The sequence below is a fragment of the Paroedura picta genome, chromosome 2, assembly GCF_049243985.1.
Source record: "Paroedura picta isolate Pp20150507F chromosome 2, Ppicta_v3.0, whole genome shotgun sequence".
Lineage (NCBI taxonomy): Eukaryota > Metazoa > Chordata > Lepidosauria > Squamata > Gekkonidae > Paroedura > Paroedura picta.
This window is the reverse complement of record NC_135370.1, coordinates 153,524,227-153,535,901: the sequence shown is the minus strand read 5'-3', so window position 1 is coordinate 153,535,901 and position 11,675 is coordinate 153,524,227. Positions and strand designations below refer to the sequence as shown.

The following is an 11,675-nucleotide window of genomic DNA, read 5'->3' as shown; positions in this document are numbered from 1 at the left end:
CCCTGGATAGTAGCCAGAATGGTTCTCAGGACTTACCGCACAGCATTACTGAGCCAGTTAGTAAGTTTATCTGAGCTCAGTGTTTACATAAATAGGAAACTACATCCCAAATCCAGTGTGGCTTCTCCTAAAACACTAGAATTTAGAGGGCCTTGATGAAACTGATGATGGGTAAATTGCAGACAGTCCAACACACAATTAACTTGTGGCATTCAGTGTTACAGGACTGGGCTAATTTGCACTACCTTAGAGAGCTGTGAAAGAGGATGAGGGATGCGTTCACCAGTGATTGTTAGGCAAGATGACTGAATGGTTGGGGCAGTGCATCAGGAAATACTAGCTGCCAGGGGGTAGCAGTGGGGGGATGGAACTATGTGATGTAATGGTTAAGAGCAGGGGTAGTCAAACTGCAGCCTTCCAGATGTCCATGGACTACAATTCCCACGAGCCCCTGCCAGCGAATGCTGGCAGGGGTTTGTGGGAATTGTAGTCCATGGACATCTGGAGGGCCGCAGTTTGACTACCCCTGGTTAAGAGTGTCAGGCCAGTGTTTGGAAGACCCAGGCTGGAATTCCCACTCATGCCATGGAAGCATGCTGGTGATCTTGGCCAGTCACACTCTCAGCCTAACCTATTTCACTGAGTTGTTGTGGGGATAAAATGGAGGAGCGGGGAATGATGGGAAGAAAGTTGGGGTATAAATAAAAAGGCATCTGGCCAATCACTACAGGAAACATGGTTCTGGACTAGGTGCATCCCTGTTCTGGGACAACACTCTGCCTGTGGTTTCCAAACAGCAGCAAAACAACCTCTGCTTCTCTCAACCATGTATGTAAACATGGTTGTGCTGCCCTCTCATTGATGTGCTGCCCTCTCACTGCAGGCCCATTGCATGTCCAAAGACATCACGTAGGAAAAAGAGAGCTCTTTATACCAAAAGTGAGTCTATTACATTTACGCTCCTGCGCTAACTAATGATGGAGCTTCTGGTATCATCTGAGATGTAGATCAAACAGTGATCAAATAAATATAGGCCTCCCGTTGAGCCTCTCTTTTTTCCGAGCCACTGACAGAGGTCACCTGCCATTGTTAACAGGCTGGCAATGACAACTGGTGGCTGCAACATAGTTAGATAGTTGTTTAGTATGAATTAGTGAGTCAATGGTTTACTTTTACATTTTAATAGATTTTTAATTATCAATTTAACCATATTGTAAACCATCTTGAGCCCATTATGGGGGTCTAAAAATCTGACAATAACAACAACAACAAAGGCAGAAGCAAATTAGAAAACAGGACCCCAAACTCAAAAAATGTACAGTCAAGTCTATGGAAAAAATTTTTTTTCCTGTATCCAAATGAATTACATCCACCAAGTCGGAAATAAAAAGAAACGACAAAGTGACTATCTCAGACTTACTTTGTGCAGGAAAAAGTTATAATCGCAATTAAGACATAGGCCTAGTTGTAATCAAGCACAATGCATGTGCAACAAGCATCAGCACATCAAAAACTGTATTTAGCCTAGAGATGCCAGCCTCCAGATTGGGCCTCGGCATCCCCTGGGATGACAGCTTTTCTCCAGACTATAAAGATCAGTTCTCCTGGAAAAAATGGATGATTTGGCGAGTGAACTCTATAGCAATACATTCCACTGAGATCTCTGTCCTCCTGAGGCTCCATCTCCAAATTTCCAGGAGTTTCCCAAAGTGAATCTGGCAACCATATCCCCCCTTCTCTGCTGGTAGGCAAAGGAGACCTGACAGCCCTAATTTAGCCTCTTTCAAGGGGCCCAGGCCAGCAGCTGTCCCAGCGGCAGACATGGAGGCCAGCTTCCATAAGATGTCTATTGGTGGAACAGTGAGATACTTCTTAGGTATAGATTCTTACACAATGCCAAATGTACAAAAAGCTATGTACAAAAGGGAAGCTGTGATTTATTTTTGCCAAGTTTGTTGACAAAATAAAAATAGCTCTAAAAATAACTATTGTTATTTTGACAGTTGCTGCAAAACTGTTTCGATACTGTTTACAACAGAAAGGGAGAGGATCAAGTGAAGGCTTCACCCAAGTAAAAATATAGATGGTAGCTTTCATTTTATACTTTGATCTCGGTATTCTGAGCAAGAGAGGAAAGCCATATGGAAATTTGTCATGTTTGTTGGATGTACTATGAAGCTCTCGCCACAACTCTTGGATAAGCCACTTTCAAAGTGTTTTTGCAGCATTGAAAGTGCATTATCCACTTTCTGAAGAATGGAGGCAAGTGGATTCTAATGGTCTATCAGCTCAAGACTCCCATAAAGAACTGTTTGCGCCTTCTCTTGAACAATGGGACTAATGCATTCTTCGGCGGTCACTTTGCCATCATCACAGGTTGCATCTTTTTGGTACACAGAAGAAAAGTTGGTTTTTATAACCTGCTTTCCACTATCCGAAGGAGTCTCTAAGTGGCTTACGATTGCCTTTCCTTCCTCTCCCCAAAACAGACACTCTGTGAGATAGGTGGGGCTGAGAGAGTTCTAAGGGAACTGTCACCCAGCTGGCTGCATTTGGAGAAATGGGGAACCAAACCTGGCTCTCCAGATTAGAGGTCACTGCTCTTAACCACTACACCAAGAAGTGTTCTTTGATTCTGAGAGGCACTGGTCATGTGACAGCTTATATAAGCAGATCTTTCTGGAAGTCTTGATCTGGTGGTTGTCAGAATGGATCCCTCCCAACATTTACATTGCAGGTATAAGCTTGGATCCTAAGTTATCTTTCCACTCACACTCTCTGGCCATTGCATAGATGGTCCTCTGCTGGGGACTGTGTTCTTCTAAGCATTACTGAAAGACAGGAGCAGAACTGGTTAAGACTCAAAAGAACACAGTATGGCAATGGACTGCCTCTGCAATGGAATGGGACACTTTGGAAGCAGTAATAGGACTTCGGGTCCAAGCCAAGGTAAAGAAAACCAGAGAGAGTCCATATTGGTCTGTTAGAAGGTCCTTTCAATAGCTATTGTTGCACAATTGATTCAGACCACTTAGTAAATTAATTTTTCTAATGTTAAAAAAAAGACCATGGCACCTTAGAGCCTAAAAATATTTATTCCAGCATAATTTTGCACAAGCTAGAGCTCACTTCATTCAGAGGCATGAAGTGCACATACATTTAGGCTGATGCATTTATATTCAATTGGCTGGGGTGGATATTTGCCCTTCCTCTGGAGAAATGGTAACGGTGCAGCCGTACAGGCTGTTCCTGATTCAGTGATGGTGGAGACTATACTATACATATTATGCATAGCACAATACTAAGGACTTAATGAATAAAAACATGTAGTTAGCATTGTCCATTTTTATTCTTCCTGGTGATTTTAATCAAGTGTTAAATAATCGCTCCATATCTCACACCCCCAATAAGTAAATGGGCAACGTCCAACCACTGTATAATTCACCACCAACACTCATTTACTGTTGGGAGCAATCCCATTTGGGCTATATATAAAAATAAATTCCATTATAACTTTCAAATTCTACATTAGTTAAAAAAACAAACAGGCAGATGTCCTTTCCTGTACATTCACTGCTTCGTATCAGCCATAACTTGGTTATCCTGTGAGATGAGCAAAAGGAAAGTGAATATCTCGTCTAGCTCCTCCACCTGAAGGGAGCAGTGGCAGAGTTGTATGCTTCTCTGTGTGTGTGTGCACATGCACAAAGGTATGTCCCATGCACTTCTGCAGTGGTGAGTGGCACTGACTAGTGTGCAAGGTTAGATTCTTGCACATGATTCATGAGAGCCCTAATCGCATCAATATTTCTCAGAAGCCACTGAGGCTTTGAGAATCTCACGTCTCTGTCCCAGCACTCTCATTGGATTTCTAACCCAAACAAGGCTTATTGATCTTCTGCTGCTTGATCTGGATGTGCTATAATACAGTGAGTTTATTGTCCTTCAAGGTTTCTTGGGCATGTGGTGTCACCGTTGGGTGGCAGTCTTCTGACAAGCCATGATGACACCCTTGAAGCTTGATGAGATTCTGGCCCATCCCACGGCTGCCCTTCTGGCTATAAGAACCACTGCTGTTCTTGGGGGAGACCGTCTGGCCCCGGTAGACTTGAGCCTGATGCTCACATAACCCAAACTTGCTGAGCAAGATGAAAACATCTCTTCGGAATGCTTTGGTAAAGATCGCATAAAGGAATGGGTTAGCACAAGAGTTCAGTGGGTAGAAGAGAACCAGTAGGATTTTGGAATTGCTAACAGTTATTAGGGGCTTGTTCATTATAGCAGACAATGCATAGAATGAGATTGGCGCCATGCATAAGAAGTCTGTAAAAATTAACACCGCCATCCTTTTGGCAATTATAGTGTCTTTGTCCCCGGACTTGTACTGTGGATTCCTCACAGTAATATAGATTTTTATATAGCAGGCACAAATTATGATGAAAGCGATGATGTTCAGCATTAAAACAATTACAATGTAGGCTTGATCCAAAGGCGTTTCAGTGTCCATAGGAAGACAGATACTGACTTTTCCATAACTGCTGACTCCAAGCAACGGCAGAACAGCCAGAAGGAAACATATCAGCCAACCAACCAACATTGTAACAGAAGCATGCCAGAGGCGAATCTTCTTGTCCAACCGCATGGCAAAGGTGATGGCATACCAGCGCTCCAGCGTGATTGTGGTCAAGGTGAAGACGGACAGCTCACTAGCAAAGACAGTGAAAAAGCCAGCAGCGTTACAACCTGGCCCAGTCTGCCAATCAATGGCATGGTTGTAGTACTCTGACTTAGTGTGAAGATCTACTGAAGCAATTAGGAGAAGGTATAATCCCATACAAAAATCAGCAAAAGCCAAGTTACACATCAGGAAGCGAGGGACGGTCAGCTTGTAATGGCTGGTGAGGAGAATGGAGAGGACAAAAGCATTGCCTAGAATAGCTAATAAGTTCACAAACCATACCACAATCCTTAGAAATCTGTATCCCATTATGTCTTCACAGGGATTGAACTCATCAGGTTCTGGGGTGCACATGATATCATCACTTCCTCCACAGATAAAGTAATCATAATGGTTTTCAAATGCTGGGGTGTTCTCCTCTTGAGGATTCTTGAGCTCTTGGCCAAACCCAATCTCTCTGTCATCTTGCTCTTCAAAAAAGACGTAATAATGAGAATTTCCTTGAAAATCTCTAAATTTGGTAGTCTCATCATAAGTAGTGTCAGTATGATCTGCATCATCGTCTACATAATCTTGGTAAAAGGGGACCCTGGAGGCACCGGCAGATCTTCTCTTGCGCAAGTTGTGATTGTTAGTTTGGTTGCACAACAGTAGCTCAAGAAGGCTGAAAAAACACAGGATTGCCAGTAGGACAATTTTAGAACAGAAAAATTAAGCAATGAAAAAATGTTCATCACATCAACACATGAAGGCATTGCCCATATAGTTCAGTACTGTCTACCCTAGCTTCCAGCAGGTCTCCAGAATATCAGGCAGAAAGAGGGCTTTTCAAGGGCCTCCTATCTGACATTATTTAACAGGGGTGACCAGGGATTTGGTCCAGGATTTTCTGCATGCAAAAAATATATGTTCTATGAGTCATTACTCTTCATTATCCTGAGGATTTAGGTAGAAATTTGAAGAATGATGGTACTGATTCTGAGCTACACCCCTAGCCCTTTTCAAACAATAATATGACATCACCAATTGAAGTGGAAAGCTTAAAAAAATTAAACCCACCCACTGTAAATCCAAGCCTAAGGAAATTTAGATTTGAAAAGGTGTAATTCTGTTCAGGATTGCATTATAAATCATTTAATCATATTAGAACAATTCATTATTTAGGGTGAAATCTAAAATAGGACTCACCCCTTAGCTTTTTTCCAGTTCTTGAAACCACAACAGTGGCTTGGGTAGGACAATTTAGCTCGAATTAGATGAGGAAACGTCTTTATTGGGGGGAATTTCTTCAGTGTCCATGTATTTTGTGCCATCAGTTCTTTAAGGTTTTCAAGCCCTCTTGCTGGCAGGGTAGCAATACCAGTCTGGGAGACATCCCTGTTGGTATATATAAAGAAAATGGAGGACAATTTATTAGTTCAGATGTTCTTCATGAATCAGAATTTCACAGTCGGAATAAAACATGAAGACTCCTGAACTCCACTTTTATAAGGGTTTTCACAGAAGGCTATATGTAGGCCCTGACCTGGTAGCCCATATCCCAAAATAATCCAGGCAATGGGAAAGATTCGGGGTGGGGATGGAGGACCCTGAAAGGCCAGGCACAGCAGAGCTAACACCAGGCCTCAAATAACTACAGTTTTTAGATGAAAGGCCCTAGAAACATTTTATTGCCTATGTAATATTTACTTTATTTACAAGAATAGAGAAGCATGTAGACCCTTCTTTAACAAGCAGCAGATTCTCAGATATTAACATACACCCATCTATGCAGCTGTGCCCTGAACTCTAACTAACTGGGAAGAAACTCTAAGCTCTTTCCCAGCTGACGTCCATTCCAGCAAAACTACCAACTTCTCTCTCTCTCTCTCTCTCTCTCTCTCTCTCTCTCTCTCTCACACACACACACACACACACACACACACAGGGAGGGAGGGAGGGAAAGCAAGGGGACCTCCATGCCTCTCCGTGCCTCTCCTCCCAAGCAGCCGTCCTGTGCAGCATTGGGGAGGTGTGTATGGATTTATCTGCTCCCCCCATCCTTTAGAAGGTTGCTGCCTTCTCCAATCCTCTGGGGACAAAAAAAGTTTTGCTTGTTACAACGCCACAGTTTTGTAATGTGACAATATTATTTTTAAAAAATACCTTGGGGAAGAAGGGAGATGCGAAAGAACATAGAATGAAGGGGCATAATTAAAAGAAAGATGTCAGCAGGCACCATTTTGCACACCAAAAACTCTCACTTTTGGAATGGGGAAAGGAGCAAAGCATTATGGAAGGCTGCCTCCTTTTGACCCCAATGCGGAAAACATATGGCGAATTACAGCCTGGAAAAAGATGGGAGAGAGCCCCAATGAAGAAAGCAGAGTGCCAACATGCATCATCCAGTCGAAGTCCAAAGAAAAGCTAAAATGAGGTATGTCTCCTAATGCGGAAACGGTCTGTAACAGAACTCTGGTCGACTGATTCTGTTTAGGGGTTCAAAAGGGTACAGAAGACAGTAAACTAATTCCACTAGGATTAGTGATTAGATGAGCAAACCATATTAAAAGGATGTAGCCAGCTCTTGAATATCTTTTACAAATATTGCTAGACTGGCTTTAGTGATGAGAGGTGTCAAAGAGAATTCAGAATGGGACTTTTAAACAAGTGACTCTTTTTGAATCCCATGATTTCACAGTAGTGGAATGTGAAGGCACACAGCTTCCAGAACTTTAGCTTTCACTGAAAAAGAGCAGTCCTCCTTCAGATGCTTTCACCATCTTTCAAGATATGGTTCTAACCACTGGTACAGCCATCATTCAGCACTGGGACCAGATGGTGAAGCTGGATTCTCCACACTCCTAATTCAAGGGAAACCTTCCAGTTTAAACAACAAAATGCTGCTATTTTGCTTAGGCAAAGTGGAGAGAGAGTTGCTCAAGGTTTAGTATATCTTAGGAAGTTGATATGGATCTTATATGAAAGTACACAGAGGAGCATATAAAACTACCTTATGCAGAAGTCGTTTTCATGCTGTGGCTTTTATCCTGGTTTTTATCTGATGCTGTTTCATATTGATCTGATGTGAGGTGGGAATGGTGATTTCAATCAGCATTTAAATCCATTTTGTAAATGGCTGTAAATCAGGTCCATTCCGCACAATGGGAAAAGTAACGTGACTGGTGCTGCATGGGCCAGCATGACATTTTGTAGCGTCCTACCTAAAGAGCCCTCCCCGCTTTTCTCTACACAATTGTGGTGTTTGCAGCGTTTAAGGTGTTACCTATTCTGGATGGGGTTGCCCTTCCTTTGAAGGGACAGGTCCATAGCCTGGTTGTTCTTGGACCCAGGCTTACTGCTGGACCAGTGGGTGGCAGCTGTGGGCAGGACTGTCTTTTACCAACTTTGATTGGTTAGTCAGCTGCAGTTTTTCATGGGGATAAAAAGATCTGGCCACCGAGGTACAAGCCCTGCCTGCATCTAGAATATTGCAATGCACTTTACATGGGGCTACTGTTGAGAAATCTCTGGTGGATGCAAGCTATGAGATTATGTATTCTAAATATGATATGACAAAGTGGCAGGGCCGGCAGCACTGCATCCTCACTCAGTGGGGGGGGGGGCTAATGGGGGCTGAATGCATGGGAGGTGGGTAGCAGGCACATGCCCAGGCCACCTTATCTAAGGCGTGGTCTGCGTCACACAGCCCTCTTTCCCCCTCTTCCAAGAGCTGGCAAGCTGAACAACTCCCACCCACCCTGTTAAAGTTGCAGTTATGATGTTAATACTTGGTTTGTTGGAATGGTTTTGTTTTACATACTTGTTGAAACGTCACAACTTTTATGGGCACGGGCAGAGAGCCTGCTGATGGTGAGTTTGATTGGGGGTATTGAACCCACCATGATTGGGGCATCCTTAAAGAGATGGCTTGGAGTGAGCTAAGCCAGTCTGTGTGTTCAGAGGAGGTCTACGCCCCTCTCTGGCACACTAGATAGGAACACCTCCTGAGAGGGTGACCCAGAAGCAGGAGAGACCTGCATTCCGAGGGGTGGAGGTGGGTTGCTCCCTGGTGCTGCTGTGGTCAAGAGAAGCAGTTAACACTCCAGGTGCAGGCTCTCCTATCCCATGCTTAGTTTGGGGCCAACCATTTGTGTTTTAATAAAGCTGTGGTTGTGTTGAAGCCATTCAAGAGACCATGCCCTTCTTCCCACCTACATGCCTGCCTGCAAGACAAATGCACATTTGTATTTATAGCATTATTGTTACACTTTGTATAGTTATTTGAATTTCTCAATAAATAAAAGGGGGAACCATGACAACGCTACTGAGGATGCTGACTAGCAGGAAACAGTCACATGACTGGCTTCACCTTCATGGGGTGTAATATTAAAACACCATCTCTTTTTAAAATAGATCACCTTGAGGAAATGATTGTCATGCTCCTGGTTATGTATATGCGAAGAATTGTGTATAATTCACACAGATACTGACAAGAACAGGCTCCCATTAGACTTTTGGCACTCTAGCCATAATCATAAATGAGATTATAAACTGTGGTCTGAGATATAATAAACCAAATCCTACTGTCAGGTAGTCAATATAAATAATAATGGGAGAAATCTAGGTCTTCTCAGAAGTAAGTCCAATTTTATTTAACGGCACTCCCAGGAGAGTGTTCTTAAGATTTCATGCTATGTCAAATAATGGGAACTGCAGACCGCTTATGCAAACAACTGTATTGAAATAGGTTTAGATGCATGGATTTGGAGTATATTAAAAGGGTCATCTGCTAGGGAATCAAAACAAGAGAACCAAAGCAGGGCTGCTGAAAGCCAAGAAAGTAAAAATAAATACAATTAAGCATGATATTTAAAAATATCAAACAGTAAGACATGTGACCATCTAATGAAGGAACAACAAACATTATACCACAAATCAAATTTATAAAGATTTTGGTTTAATAAAAATGATTAGAAATTAAGTTTTTCCCATGGTGTTTTCATCTGGTTTGTATTACTTGTATTTTTTTTGCACTGACCCTGAACATAACTTTATCTACAAATGTTAAAGCTAAGCCTATGTCAAAACAATTATTTGTCTCCACAAGACACAGCCGGGCATGTACCCCGTGGCAGCTCACCTGTTTCCCAACCTCCTTCACTGAGTTATTGCGCTATCTTGATAGTCATTGTAGAAACAGATGTCCTATATCAGGGGTAGTCAACCTGCGGTCCTCCAGATGTTTATGGACTACAATTCCCATGAGCCCCTGCCAGCAAATGCTGGCAGGGGCTCATGGGAATTGTAGTCCACGGACATCTGGAGGACCACAGGTTGACTACCCCTGCCCTATATAACTTCAAGGAGTTCAAGCTTTTATTTGCTTGATTTTGTTTTAGTCTTTCGGTTGAAGCTCAAATAAATATGTAATACTGAATCTGGCCCACAGAATGTCTGCTTTATCCTCTGCGTGCATCTATGCATACAGTTATTAGGGCTATTAAAGATTTTTTTTTACTGACTATAGGAATTAACGTATATATTTCTGCTCCAAAACTGTCATAATCTGTAAACAGCCCGTGGCGCCACGGGCGCCACGGACTGTATAAAGGAGTAAGGGGTAGTGGGGAGGAGTTAGGGCGGGACCGGTCCGGGATAAAAACTCGGGGGGGGCCAATCAGGAGCCGCGAAGCGGCTCCTGATTGGCCCCTCCGAGTGTCAATCCCGCCCCAAGCAGACAATGGGGAGCCGCGCAAAGCGCGGCTCCCCATTGCCTGCTTCACTCGCTCGGAAAATGGCGGCCCGCCTGGTGAGAGCCTCGGCTGGGGGGTGGGCCGGGAAGCCTTCTCTCGGCCGGCGGAGCGGCCTCGCAGCGTTGTGGACGCTGCGAGCCCGCTCCGCCGGCCGAGAGAAGGCTCCAGAGAGCCTCGGGGGGGTGGATGGGTGGGGGGGGAAGGGAAGCCTTCTGCCGCCGGCCGCAGCGGGCTCACAGCGTCGTAGACAGAAAAAAAAACCCTGTAGGAGCCTTTCGCAGATCCAAGCAGCAGAAAACAAAACCCTGAAGGAGCCTTTCCCAGCTCCAAGCAGCAGAAAAAAAAACCCTGTAGGAGCCTTTCGCAGATCCAAGCAGCAGAAAACAAAACCCTGAAGGAGCCTTTCCCAGCTCCAAGCAGCAGAAAAAAAAAACCCTGTAGGAGCTCCAAGCCGGCACGCCCACGAGAGGCAGCAGAAAAAAAAACCCTGTAGGAGCCTTTCCCAGCTCCAGGCAGCAGAAAAAAAAAACCCTGTAGGAGCTCCAAGCCGGCACGCCCACGAGAGGCAGCAGAAAAAAAAAACCCTGTAGGAGCCTTTCACACCTCCAAGCAGCAGAAAAAAAAACCCTGTAGGAGCCTTTCCCAGCTCCAAGCAGCAGAAAACAAAACCCTGAAGGAGCCTTTCCCAGCTCCAAGCAGCAGAAAAAAAAAACCCTGTAGGAGCTCCAAGCCAGCACGCCCACGAGAGGCGGCAGAAAAAAAAAACCCTGTAGGAGCCTTTCACAGCTCCAAGCAGCAGAAAAAAAAACCCCTGTAGGAGCCTTTCCCAGCTCCAAGCAGCAGAAAAAAAAACCCTGTAGGAGCCTTTCCCAGCTCCAAGCAGCAGAAAAAAAAACCCTGTAGGAGCCTTTCGCAGATCCAAGCAGCAGAAAACAAAACCCAGAAGGAGCCTTTCCCAGCTCCAAGCAGCAGAAAAAAAAACCCTGTAGGAGCCTTTCGCAGATCCAAGCAGCAGAAAACAAAACCCTGAAGGAGCCTTTCCCAGCTCCAAGCAGCAGGAAAAAAAACCCTGTAGGAGCCTTTCGCAGATCCAAGCAGCAGAAAACAAAACCCTGAAGGAGCCTTTCCCAGCTCCAAGCAGCAGAAAAAAAAACCCTGTAGGAGCTCCAAGCCAGCACGCCCACGAGAGGCAGCAGAAAAAAATTAACCCTGTAGGAGCCTTTCCCAGCTCCCAGCAGAAAAAAAAAAAAAAACCCTGTAGG

General features: G+C 44.2%; 1 protein-coding gene across 4 annotated transcripts in view; it reads right to left on the bottom strand.

Moving 5' to 3' along the window:
* Positions 1–3,169: 3,169 nt before the first annotated feature.
* TSHR (thyroid stimulating hormone receptor) overlaps positions 3,170–11,675 on the bottom strand; it is a 72,432-nt gene continuing 63,926 nt past the window's right edge. For all 4 annotated transcript variants that reach the window (XM_077323401.1, XM_077323400.1, XM_077323402.1 and 1 more), the window contains 2 exons: positions 5,867–6,055; positions 3,170–5,342 (listed from right to left, as the gene is read on the bottom strand). In XM_077323401.1, coding sequence (XP_077179516.1) covers positions 3,920–5,342; positions 5,867–6,055 — 1,612 coding nt within the window. In that variant the 3' untranslated portion in view covers positions 3,170–3,919. The remainder of the gene's footprint in view (positions 5,343–5,866; positions 6,056–11,675) is intronic.